The sequence below is a fragment of the Cheilinus undulatus genome, linkage group 23 (genome assembly GCF_018320785.1).
Source record: "Cheilinus undulatus linkage group 23, ASM1832078v1, whole genome shotgun sequence".
Lineage (NCBI taxonomy): Eukaryota > Metazoa > Chordata > Actinopteri > Labriformes > Labridae > Cheilinus > Cheilinus undulatus.
In genome coordinates this window covers 18,421,149-18,434,573 of record NC_054887.1, presented here as the reverse complement: position 1 = coordinate 18,434,573, position 13,425 = coordinate 18,421,149, and the positions used below count along the sequence as shown (strand labels likewise).

Genomic DNA, 13,425 nt, shown 5'->3' with positions numbered 1-13,425 from the left:
TTTACTTGTAAAGCAAACAAGAAAGTAGATAAAACCTACAAGGTGACAAAGAGGTCACATGCGGAGAATCAGTCATCCATGTTAATTATCACCAGTAAATAAAGGTGTTTTTCTAAAGCTGAAAGCCTCCTTTAGCGCCTCCCTTGTGCCACAGGGCTGCAACAAAACAATTTGAAGTAGAGCTAATGCGAAATGTGTTGGAGTGAGATGCAGATTAAACCTTGATGTCAAGGAAACATGCTAGGCAGTCTTTGTGGTTTTTCTTTTTGTTTACCTTACTAATGCAGCTTCTTGAAAGAAAAAAACACAAAGAACAAAAACAAAAGCTTACCACCCAGTAACTGTTCAAAACAGAAAAGAACAGAGATGCATGGCAATCCAGAGCAGGTGTTATACAAAGATTTTTCTGTGTTATTCATGCAACAAGCTTTACAAACTCTCTTCACCGTCAGTATAACTCTGCAGGGAGCATTACTTTGGGGTGGCCATGATTGCTTCAACTCCAAACAAATCCACTGATAACATACAAAATAAGAAAAAAATAATCCACTATTAATCCCACCATGGGGAAATGTGCACTGTTTCAGCAGCAGAGGGGATAAAGGAAAGCATCAGGAGAATGGTGAGATATAGTAAATAACATTCACAATCAGGCTGTATGTGTTTTTATACTTATGGACCAATAAACTTTACTTTCAGTCTGAATGTGCATAGGTTCTTTAATTAGTGCTCTGGGTTACTCTCACAGTTCAAATGATAGTCATGTCATTCAGAAACCTCCTTAAATACAAGTATGTGCAGGATGTTATCCTAAACTCCCCCACATAACAGGATGAAGGATAGTGGGTTATATTGTTTAAGGGTGACCCAGGAAACACAATATTCCTAATGCATCCACATTTTTTTTAGCAATAAAACTTTTAGAAATCACTTTATTATGTTTGAAAGTTGTAGACTATCCACTGCACATTCCCCAAAACTTTAGCTTGAGAAAAAGAATACAATTCAACCTCATCAGCTCTGTAGTGGTCATCCAGCCCTCTGCGCCAGGACTCTTTATTCTACTGAATACAAAACGCCAAAGAAATGAAACAGCCTGTGCAGTTAAATATGTCAAAAACTCTGAAGACTGCAGGACAACTGATGAGAGGAATGAGCTGAACCACTGACCTTTTATAGACACATGGTTCACCATGACACCACTCACTACAGTGGACGACAGTACTGGTGGCTACTTTGAATTTTTATTTGGGGGTATAAACGTTACAGAAATAAGATGAGAGAATTTGCCTAGTTAACTCAAATGTCAGTGAGTTTGTCATATGTGGTAGGTCAGACTACAGACAGTTGCAAAGACCGGGCTGAGAGAGGTGTTTCTCTGTACATAGGCAGTGGTCTTAAAGCAAATAAAAGCCTTGATGCCTACGTAGCTGTCCATGCAAATATTTCTTTTAGTTTTTCATTAAAATGTCAAAATATGTTCATCTTACATGTATTTAATGAAAACTACTGAACTTTTCTTGTACACAATGTGCACTACACAGATTACTGCAGGGATAGCTTTCACTATCCTTGCAAGACTCCACAAGATTTTTGGGTGTTGTAGGGATTTTTGCCCATTCATTCTGTAGAGCATTTATGAAGTCAGGCACTGATGTTGGACAAGAAGGTCTGGCTAGCAATTTGTGTTTCAGTTCATCTCAAAGCTGCTAGATCCAGCTGAGGTCAGGACTCTGCGGGCCAGTCAAGTTCTTCCACACCAAACTCATCAAACAATGTCTTATAGTCCTTGCTTTGTGCACTGGGGTACAGTCATGTTGGAATAGATAAAGACCTTCCCCAAACTGTTGCCACAAAGTTGGAAGCATAGCATTGTCCAAAATGTTTTATGCTGAAGTATTAAGATTGCCCTTCACTGGAGATAAGGGGCCTAGCCCAAACCCTGAAAAACAGCCTCATACCGTTATCCCTCCTCCACAGAACTTTACAGTTGGCACAATGTGATCAGGAATGATGGGTCTTTGCATTTTCTTCACTAAGCACATTTTGATAATTGAATATCATGAATAAATACATGCTTCATGTGAAGTCTATGAACTTAACTACAGCATGTTAAATCATGAAAATATCAAGCTTGGTTTCGAAGTTTTAAAAATATGTTGAAAATCAAGTAAAACACTTTTTCAGAACAACAAAACCTGCCCTCATAGACATATATTAATGACTAATCTGTCGCATGTCCTGTTTTACAGAAGCAGCTCATAGAAAAAATGCACCATCGATATGAAATGAAAACAAATAAGATATCATCAGCATCTCTCTTGTTTTTCTGGTTGTTACCCCTCAAGGTTTAACAGTTCACATTATCAGGTACATCCTGTTCTGATGTACCAGATGTCTATGCCTGAAGACAGCGCTATCTAAATAAGTGATACTATCATTATTCTGTGGTAATTGTGTTTAATTCTCAAAGTCTCTTTACTCCTCTTTTAAATCTTCTGTGTTTGCACATAGCCCTGCAGTCACATTGAAGGGGAATTTCTCCATGTTAATTTGGAAAAAAAAAACTTCAAACCAAGAAGACTGGGTATTCATCAGTTCAAGAGCAGCTCATAAATCTGCCTAAGACTTTTCTGAGGCTCTTCATAAATACAAATTCATGAATTATCTTTGGAAGTTATTGATGAATGAGCCCAAGTGACACATTATGAGTGATTTTACTCTGCCTCCTTTAGAGTTCAGTAAATCAGTTCTCAGTGTGGTAATCTCATTCTCCAGATGACCGTAATAAAATCATAAACTCCCACTCCATTCCTTTCTCATCAGAAGTGATAAAACTATCTTAGAAGGCTTTAACCAGGAAGCTTCTTCTGTCTGTTAAAGCTGAACTGGCAATCATAAAACCATATTAAGATCATAATCATTGACTCAAATCGTTTTCATTGTAAAAGCAACAATGACTCATGCGCTATCATAGTCTAATCTAGTGTTTTTGGTGGAGAATGTGAATATTGATTTGATTTTGTCTCAATTTTATTCATTTAGGTGCAACCTTCCTCCACTTTCTAAAGAATATGTGGAGGATGTGGGAACCAGAACACATCTTGTAACAGCCAACCCCAGCATCATTGAGAAAAGGTAATCAGCATGTCTCCTCAGAACCTCCTGAATCTAATCTGGTCTTAGTTTAACCACATCACATTTATCTTTTAGACAGTGATGTTTATGAGGGACAAGGGAGGGGCAATTATGACCTGAAGTGTCCCAGGGTTAACTGAAAAGGAGTGACATTCTAAATTTTGTTGAACTCAAATTAGAATAAGAAAAGTTAACACAGAAAATAGCAGTCATTGGCAATGTCTTCAGGGAACTCAAAGATCCAAATTAACCAACAAAACCCAGACTTTAACTCAGAAATTGATACATTTTTCCTTGCATCACAAAAAAAATAAAAAACAATTCTGACCTCCCTGATTGAGAGAAAATAATCGACTTAAAAGAATGGCAGAGAACCATTCCACTTCCTCTGAATTGCTCTGCAGAGGTTGAAAGACTTTCAATATTATGCACCAGATGAATTACATTACCCACAGCACTGTGAGAACTAAGAGTAGGGTGGTGTGTGTGAGTTTGGTTATGAAAACTCTCAGTTAAAATGCGTAAAAGTCCTTAAATAATAATTACAGTATGATTTTGCCAATAAAAGGTGAACAAAGTTTACTTGCTGTATGAAAAAGGGGTATTCACATTTCATCTTCACAACAGTACTTTAATGAAGTTTTACCATCATTACCAGATATGACATTCATATTGATACTGCCATGTCTTTGCCTGTCTCTGTCAATTCAAAGTGCGTTTCCGCTTTACTGATGGGAAGCAAGCATAGCAAGCACTCAGAGAGACACACACACATGAACAACACAGCCCTCTGCTGATAATTTTCACCTTTAATTTTCCTAGCAATTCCTCCCATTATGCCTCTGCAAAATTTATAGTGAAATCAAAACATCACAAGGGCAATAATAGCACTGTGAACTGGGCTATATGTGAATAATAGTATATTTAACTTACAAGGGTTTAAGTTCATTTATAAGAACCAGGAAGCCTGTTCCATCTGATAAAGCTGAAAAAAACCAAGTGATGCAATCCAACCAGTAGCAGTGACCTCTTCCATAGCCTACCTTGAAAGCACCAGAAACTTCCTTCCTGTAAGAGACTGAAAAGGAAGAGGGAGCAGACAGTTCAGCAACACTTGTGTTAATTCCCTTTTTTTCTTTGTCTCTCTTAGATTTCAGAACCTCTTGTGGTCCAGAAAGGCCTTTGTAGACAGTATGAAAGTCTACGGCTCCAGCTACATCTACATGCCGGCATTCTCCATGAAGCCTGGCACTGATCCGTCATTGCGGGCATATTACGCCCTGGCAGACACCTCCTCTAACCTCACCATGCTCTTTGCCAATCCTGAATTCCTCCGCACAGTGGGTAGATTCTGGAAAAGCCGCGGTGTCCATGCCAAACGCCTCTCAACAGGGCTCTTCCAGGTCAGTCTGGCCTTGGGGCTGTGCGAGGAAGTGACGGCATATGGCTTCTGGCCGTTTTCTGTCGACCTGGACGAGCAGCCGATCAGCCACCATTACTACGACGACATCCTGCCAGATAAATGGTTCCACGCCATGCCAGAGGAGTTCGTCCAGCTTTGGTACCTGCACAAAAGTGGCACGCTTCGCATCAGAGTGGGACGCTGCCACTCGTAGAAGGAAAGAGGTTAAAGCCAGTTTATGGAGTCATTTGGAGTTCAGTTGGGCCGCAGGAAACGGATAAGGACAGGAAGTTGTGGGAAAACCCTGAGCATACATTTCCTCTCTGGATCCTACAGCACTGCATCTGTGTTCATTCACGCTCCTGCAGCTAATCCCTGGTTTCCATGAGAATGCCCTCCACCCAGACCAGCAGCATCAGGGACACACACAATGTAAAATATTCACACATTCCCCAAACATGCCATATCTTCTCTGTTTTGTTCTTAAATTTGTGTGTGCATGGATGTGGTTTATGGAAAGACTAAAAAATTGTGAAATTCTGCAGGGTTGGATGGGTGGGGGATGTGTTCTTCTCTTTTTGTATGCTGACTACTGTATTTGACTGACATATATGGCAGCTGGACCAAACCCCTCCCCCTCTGGGTCTTTGTTAATCAGAGACAGAAGGAGAAGAGGACCAGAGGGGGTGATAAAACGCACTGAAAGGCTGGCGAAATGCAAGGAAAGAGGGAGGGATAGTGGCGTCCTGGTACCTAGTAGCTTGAATAGGACATTAAGAAAAGATAGGCAGGGGGGAGAAAGAATGAAAGCTGGCTGGTTTGTGTATGAAAGGATTTCCTCTGCTTTTCTTCAACCAACCAAGCGCTTGATTGGCATTCTCTGGTGCCAAATGGAGCTTTAGTTCAAAGCAGGAGCCATTAGAAACGGCGTCTTAAGTACTATATACTGTCGAATGTTTAGCCAAGTTGCATTCTTAGACCCTTCACTGAAAAGGGAACATAAGAACATTCAAGTCTTCATATGTTTTTTTATTTGCCAAATGTGACTAAAATGTGAATTCTTTTTTGGGTTCATCTGTGGCCATGAACAGAAGGGAGAAATCTAAACTAAAGCATTCAGCGCAAAAAAAAAAAAGAAAAAAAATCTCACATAGGTACCTCACAGGCTGACTATGTGGTACAATTTGGTCACAAGCAGACTTCTTAGGTTGAAAACAGTCTGATTTACTGCGGTAGAGAGTGCAGTTACAAAGAAATCTCTTAGTAATGTTTCTATACTTGCCAAGTGCCAAGCTGAGGGAACAGTGGTCTCTTTGATCGAGCTCTTACGCTGTCCTTGTGCTCATGAATGGCGAGATATTAAGAGAGACAGTGACGAGAAAACCCTTCAGGACTTGATGTCACAAAATGGGATTCTGATTTAGTTTATTCACAAGTTGTTCATTTTTCCCGAGTATCACCCTCAGGATGGGAAGCTTGCCTGCCCTAAATGCTGAACCTCTGTGTTCCATGTTTGTAAATCTTTACAGAGGGGTAATAGTTTAATTTCTTCTCCGTAGATCTGCAAGTTTTAGTCACAATGGGTAGCTCAAAACTGAGGAAGCCTGGGCCGTTTTTAATTTAAACCAAGAACTAAGTCAATAATTCCCAGCTAAATTATAGCTAAATAGTTTGCTTCTGTTTCATACTTCTGACTTGTTAGCTTCTGTCTAATGTTAGCCTGTGACTGTCTGAATTTTCTGTTGTAACTCAAGTTACTGTAAGACTACAGATAATGTTAGCATTCACCCAACACCTAGCTAACAGTTTTTGTAGCAAAACAAGATTTTCAATTGTTAGAAAGAAATAGTCCAGTGCAGACTTTTTGTAGTTTTACAGTAGCCAATGGGTTATAAAATATGTAGCCTAAAGATCAGATAAAAGCCAAGGGTAGCTTTCACCAAATTCTTGGCCATCATTACATCTTACCCTGGAAAATTCAGCTAAAGCCGACAGCTAGGGACCAGTTTGACTTCCTTAGGCAAGCTACGTTTTTGACAAGCTACTAGCAAACGGTTATCTTAATTCAGCCAAGGGGTTGTTAAGTATGTAATGCTAACAGAAATTATTGTTGAACACCTAATTCTAGCATTTAACCAATACCAAGGTAACATACTAGTTTTACTGTGTGACAAAACATGTTTAGTCAGGAAGTAGTTAAATGCACAGATTTGCTGCTGTTGTTTGGCTTATAACACATGTCGTTGTATGTTGTGAAATATAGTCAGACAACAGCTAATGTTGCCACGAAGCTACATTAGCTTTAGCTGCCTAACATAGCTTCTTTGTGAGCGTAGCTTTAGCTTTCCTGCTCTGTTATCTTTAGTTACGTTAGCTTTAGCAACGTGAGCTGTAACAAAAGTAGCTAAAGCTAACTTAGCTTCCATAATTTTTGTTGGCAAAATGGTGAAGTTAGCTTAAAATGTGTCTAAATGAGGAATGTTTCTAGGCAAACATTTTCTCATCCAATTACTGCAAATCAAAATTGTGTTTCAAAGACGAGTCTAAATTAAAATAACTTCAGACCATAACGGTGTAAAGTTGGCTTACAGAATTTGGCCAAACTTAGCGCTGCTAATGCTGACCTTCGACCCTCTTTGCAGGTTAACATACTTGTTCCTGAATGTTGTCACTCATTGCTTTGGTTAAACAGTATGTGAGTATGACCTGACACAGCCTTTGGATAATTTTATCCCCATTTTCCAGATCAAACAAGTGCTAAACTGCATATTCCTAAGAGTTGCTATCAATTCTATCAGTTCTCTGTTGTTAACATTGGATTAAAGAGCACCGTGGCACATGGCAATAGTCATTAAGAACTACAGTGCCTACTAGTGGCTGGAGGCTGTGTTAGAGTTTAAATATAGTGTTTGAGCAGGAATGTAGGCCTTAACTGATGGAAAATATACAGAATTAGTTAAACTATTTTATTATGTCTGGAGCTTACAAGCAAGGGATCAGAATTTTACTGTTTAGCCAGCTAGCTGCACAATCCCTTGTTCATGTCAGTTAAGTACCTAATGGAGGGGTATTTGGCAATATTTCAAGGAATACAACAACACATTCTTTAATATATGTTAATGATTATTTTTAACGTGGTTTGACAATTTGTAGCCTACATGACTATATGCTAAGAACATTAGGGATGATTTAACATACTTCTTACAGTGTTTCCAACTGTACTGTTGACTTGGAAGTGGTTGCTTACTTTGGCTGTTGCCTAACGTAGCCAGTAAATAATATTTTCATAACTTTGCTGTTGCTTAGCCATGCAATAGCAGTCAAATGATATCAATCTAATTCCCTAGTTTTATTTTACAACAGTAGCAGTACAACATGTTAAAAACTGTAGTGCTTGCCATTCTGAGTGCGATGCCACAGGAAAATGACAACTGTGTAAATACAGTGATTTATTTTTTATTTAAGGGTGTTGGACATTTTATTGAATAATTTGTGGTTTGTTAATGTGATTTCCAGCGTTAAATTTTGCATCAGAGCACAGGAAGAACTGAGCCTCTGTTCTGTGCTCATGAATTTTTTCCATTTTTTCTTGCACAAGGGAAAAAATGCACTCAGTGTAACATAACATTTTGTTCTAGTGTATTTTTGGTACTTGAAGGCCTTGACAATACTTTATTAGAAATTGTTGTTTTTGTATGTTATTTAAGGGTGATACATGGGACTGTGCCATATTGTCAATGCCACAACTAACAGATGACTCTGCATGGAATGTGCATGGAGCGTACCACAATCCTGCAAAATACTCTTCTGACTCCAGATACCCAACATGACATTAAGGTCATTCTTGTTGCTTTTATTTTAAATTAAGTAAGGTCCAGTGCCTTTGCAACTAATGGAGGCACAATGATAACTGAAACAAACAGTTTTTCCGATGCTGATTGAGGACTTAAATGTCTTTTAATTGTGATTTTTTTGTATCTAACTTGGCTCTGTTGGACCATATCTGAAAATGACCCCTTACATCAAGTGATATCAGCTTAAAAAACACAAAATTTTGGACTGTTAAATTTGTAATATTCCTGTTCCAAATGGACATCTGGCTCTGCAAGTACTGTCCTGAAGTATGTTGACCAATTTGCTTTTGGAATTGATGTTTATTTGCACCTTTTTGTTATCTGCTTTCCTGCCTAGTATTGTGAATGACTGAGATGTGACATAGTGTGAGTTGTAAGTAAGCATGATGATTTTTAATGTGTATGTGCTTTTGGTACACTGGTTTGTATCTATTTTCATTATCTTCTGATTAGTGGCCTCATTCCATCCCATCTGAGCAATTTGAAAAAAAAAAACACAAAACATTACAAAGCTTAGATTTCTTACCAAAAGGGAGACGAATCACTTATGTACATAATGGACTGTTAGCATTGAGACAAATTAGTTTAGAAACACTCGTTTTTTTTCAGGAGCTTCTGATGGACTTCATAGCTACACAGGTTCAAATAAACTGCTTTTATTGCTGAAAAAACATGTTGGATGTCTTGGCACTGTGTTCCTCCTGATATAACCTAAACAGCTTACATTTATATTCAAGAGGCTCAAAACCCTCTGAGCATTCCTTTTTCAAGACAATATTTAAAAATGACATACATTTTCAACCATTTTTGTTACTGATTTGCCATTACAACAGATTTATTGAAGGGAAAGCACATCATCAGTGATACTTAGGTTCAAACTACAGGCTTCAGATTAAACCCTCACTCCAAGATATAGCCTACTCTGCAATTTTCATTATAAAATTATCACACACTGTGAGAGTCACATTTCGGGAATGACAAGCAAATAGAAAAAATGAGATTGGAAGATTGATACCAAACATGTCTGGTAGTTGTAAATGAAGCTACAGCTAGCATAGGGTTAGCCTAGCTCAGCAGAAAGACTAAACCAAAGGATACAGCATGCTAAGTGATGCCTTTGAGTTTAGATATCATAATTTATGTGCATTTAATATAAAGGTCATGCAAATTCATATAAAAACAAGATATGAGCACAGTGCAGGAGCTGGTGAGCATGAAGCTAACAAAAGCTGCAGCTATTGGCAGATTAGCCTAAAAAAAGACTGGAACAAGCAGCGTGTCTCAAATTGCATACTTCTGTTTCTATACTGTATTAAAGTACAATTAAATGCAGTAAAAAGCATTTTATCACAGTAGGTTAGTATTTATTCAAATTGTGCACTGCCCTTAAGCGCTAACAGGAAGTGACAACGGTTTAACTGCCTCTTTATTTGTCTTCTGTTTATTAAAGATGGGCCAACAGGCTAAACTAACTGTCATATTAGGCATACACGAGCAATGAAAGCAAATAAATACATTTCCCTAAACATACAATATTTCTTAGATACTGAGTCCTTACTAGAGTTAAAGAAAACTTTGGGAGTAACCGAACATGGCAGAACAAACTTGACTCCGACAGATGCACCAAGGCAGTTCTTGTCATCTATTTGCCTGATCATTCCTGCCCACTGGCCTCATTTGTCAAACTTCAAATCATGTGACTGAAGGGTGACCTATTGGTTAAAGTTTAGACATGGAAAGGTCACGTCTCTAATAACTGTAGCAGCCATATGAGCGCCCTCAATGTAGGCAAAACACTGGACTCCAACATGATTCCAGTTTAAAACCTGCCCCTGTGTTAGCACTGCGGCTTCCTTTCACCTCATAATAACAGCTTTTACTGTTGCAAAAAAAGGCAAGTTATTGATAGTGTAAAACAACAGAGATGTCAATTTACAAATTTAAGTTTTCTGTTTTCTGGGTCAAACAGTAAAAATAAATATATTTTGGCTTTTGTTTTACCATGATAAAACTGCAGAATGGTTAAAATTAACAAGTTATTCCTTGCTAAAGGATTTTGCATCTCTTTTCTTTTTTGGGGGATTTTATTTATTTATTTATTATTATTATTATTACTATTATTATTATGTGTTGCTTTTAGCTCATTTGAGTTAGTAAACTTGAGTTGAATTGGTACATGATGGTGACCAATGTTGGACATTGCTGTGTTTTTGTATCCCAACACTTGAGGTCTTAAAAAAAAAATAAAACTGAATCCCAGTCTTAAATAGAGTGCTGTAGGGATGATATATTTTTGTAGGGCAACCCTGTAGTTAGAATTGTGCAGGATACTTTGACAAATATCCTTTTTGATGGGTTTTTGGATCATCAGTGAAAATAAGTTGTATGGTGAGAAAATATTTATGGCACTTTCAAGATAATCTTTACGAATAAACACTATCTTCATGACTTTTCAAAAATAAAACTCTAATATAATGCCATAAAAGAGCTACACCGTGGCTGACTGACTTAAACCTCAGCACCACTGAGCCCTCAACTTTTATTCTGTGCCCTCACCTCTTTCGTAAAAGACATTCTTTTGTGCAGCAGGCATTGCTTACGTAGCTCTGTGCTATGTAGATAACATAGCAGGGTAGCTAACACAGTTGAAGCTAACCTCACAAAGTGGCTATGTTATCTACATAAGCTATATACACTACATAAGCTATGTAGCTATGTTCTCTACGTTGCTACATTAGCTTTAGCTACCTTAGCTCTTTGTTAAGAAAGATGCATGGCACTTACACATTTTCCACATAATCTTTATGAAAGAACAACATTTCATGGCTTTTGAACTAGTTGGCAAAGGTAAAAATGTAATGTTAGGTCCCCTCTAAGTCCCTTACTGTTATTTTGTGCTCTCACTCCCTCTGTAAAAGAAATTCTTGCTCTCCATGAAGATATTTTAACACAGCAAGCGTAGCTTACGTTGTTTTGTGCTAGGTAGATAATGTGGCTAGTTAAAGCTAAGCCCACAAAGCAGCTATTTAAGCTACATAAGCTACATAGCTATGTTCTCTATATAGCTACGTAAGCTGTAGCTACGTTTGCTAAGGCTGACGTCTCTAAAGCTGATGTGGCTAAACCTGATGTGGCTAAAGCTGATGTGGCTAAACCTGATGTGGCTAAACCTGATGTGGCTAAAGCTGACGTCGCTAAAGCTGATGTGGCTAAAGCTGATGTGGCTAAAGTTGACGTCGCTAGAGCTCATGTGGCTAAAGCTCACTTTGCTAAGGCTAACTTAGCTACATTAGTTTACAAAGTAACATACTATACACTGTGATGTGGAGAAAAGATCATCTCTTCTCTGTCAATCAAATTCTAACAACAAAAAAAGCTCTTAAATGGGATCTGGATATCTTTAAGAAATGCAGGCTTTGAACAGACCCCCTAACAGGCATGTCTGTAGTCCTAGTTCCAGATGTTTCTAATGCCTCAGACCTTTATTCAAATATTCAAAAAGCTCATAGAGTACGAGATAACAAACCAAGTATGCTAAACTGCTAACTCATTCCTTTGTTTAAGGCTTTGTTTAGGACTCATTCCTGCAGCACTCCATGAGTTTATGGTACGCTCCCCTTCTCCTGTTTCCAGTTTCATCTTTTTATGATTGATATGATTGATCCTGCTTTATATTCTATTTAAACAAATGCAAAAAACATTTGCAAAGACTGTTTGATTCGTTTATGATCCATGCCGCGCCAGAGGACTCTTTACATATATTTGAAGATTTGATGTTATCCTCAGATTGGTAGATTGGTTATTTTAGACATGTATAAATGTGCTATTTTGTCCTTGAGAGGCTGAATTTTTGTTGAAAACATTTGAAGGAAAAATAAAACTTTCTGTTTGCTGTTTCAGACACCTCAACTGTCACCATTTCTGCTCATTTCAGTCATCTACTGTGAAAAACCCTGCCTGAGCATGTCAAAAATAAATCAAAAGTGCTGTTCAAAATGGACTAATTGTATGTGCCTCCTGGATGAAACTGTGGAGGATTAGTGATTAAAAAAAAAAAAACATATCCCTAGACAAACACGTCCAATAAATGAGGGAAATGACACCATGTGCAGCAGTGTGGTTTTCTTTCCTGCAATGTAGAAACAGATGTTCAAGGTATGAGCTGATGTGTTCATATGTAGTTGATAAGGTTTTGATTAAACGCTACAGTAAAGTCAAACAGCAGATACGAGTAAACGCAGACGTAGGAAAACCGTTCTACTTTTACAGCTTTAAAAATTCATAACTTGTTTTCTCAGAAAACAGATTCTTTCAAGGCTTTTCATACCATTCCTGTGATTCCCTCTGTGTGGCTGCAGAGGAATTCTGCTGCCCATAGAGTTTGTTTTAGTGGTTAGAAACATTTCTGCTACTCGGCATCAAAGCAGCCCCGTGCTTTGCCACAGCTCTGTCTGCATGGCCTGTTTTCTGGGCCATAAATTTTTAAACATGCATCAGCAGAAGCTACACAGCTGTCTCCCAGGCCTCTGGTTCCCCACCGGACCTTTCAGCTTCACATTTGTGATCAAAGCCCTAATTTGTCTATCTGGTGTGGAGAGATAGCTGAGAGGACGGGGTGTATTAATGATGATAGGGATTTATTTATTGAGGTTAAAAGAAAGTGAAGGAGTGTTAGAGGGCTGTGGCATAAAATGAGAGCTACCTTACTTATGAAGGGTCAGAAGGAAATTAGGAGGTGAAGCTTGATTTAATCAAACCAGACCTAGATACCAAGGATGAGATTTTTTGCCATGCCAGGAGCATAGCTTCACAGCCAGCAGTGTCAATCTGACAATCAAGATAGACATTTTAGAAATCTTTGTGAATTTAGCTCATGTTCCTCACATTTCTCTTGATCGTTGCTTGGACGTTTCTACACCTTGATTGGAGTCCACCTGTGGTAAATTAGATTGGCTGGACGTAATTTGTCAAAGCACGCACCTCTCTACAGAAGACCTCTTAACTGGCAATGCATATCAGAGCAAAAACCAA

At 38.3% G+C, this 13,425-nt stretch overlaps 1 protein-coding gene across 3 annotated transcripts in view; it reads left to right on the top strand.

Annotated features, from left to right (window-relative positions):
* st8sia1 (ST8 alpha-N-acetyl-neuraminide alpha-2,8-sialyltransferase 1) overlaps positions 1-13,425 on the top strand; it is a 53,158-nt gene that overhangs the window by 15,334 nt on the left and 24,399 nt on the right. For 2 of the 3 annotated variants that reach the window (XR_005991564.1, XR_005991563.1), the window contains exons 4-5: positions 3,046-3,138; positions 4,289-4,972. Coding sequence is in view for 1 of the 3 variants with exons in the window: in XM_041780795.1 (XP_041636729.1) it covers positions 3,046-3,138; positions 4,289-4,754 (559 nt within the window). In the remaining 2 variants the exon portion in view is untranslated. Of the gene's footprint in view, positions 1-3,045; positions 3,139-4,288; positions 12,478-13,425 lie in introns of those variants that run through there. The other variant, XM_041780795.1, reaches the window with a different exon arrangement.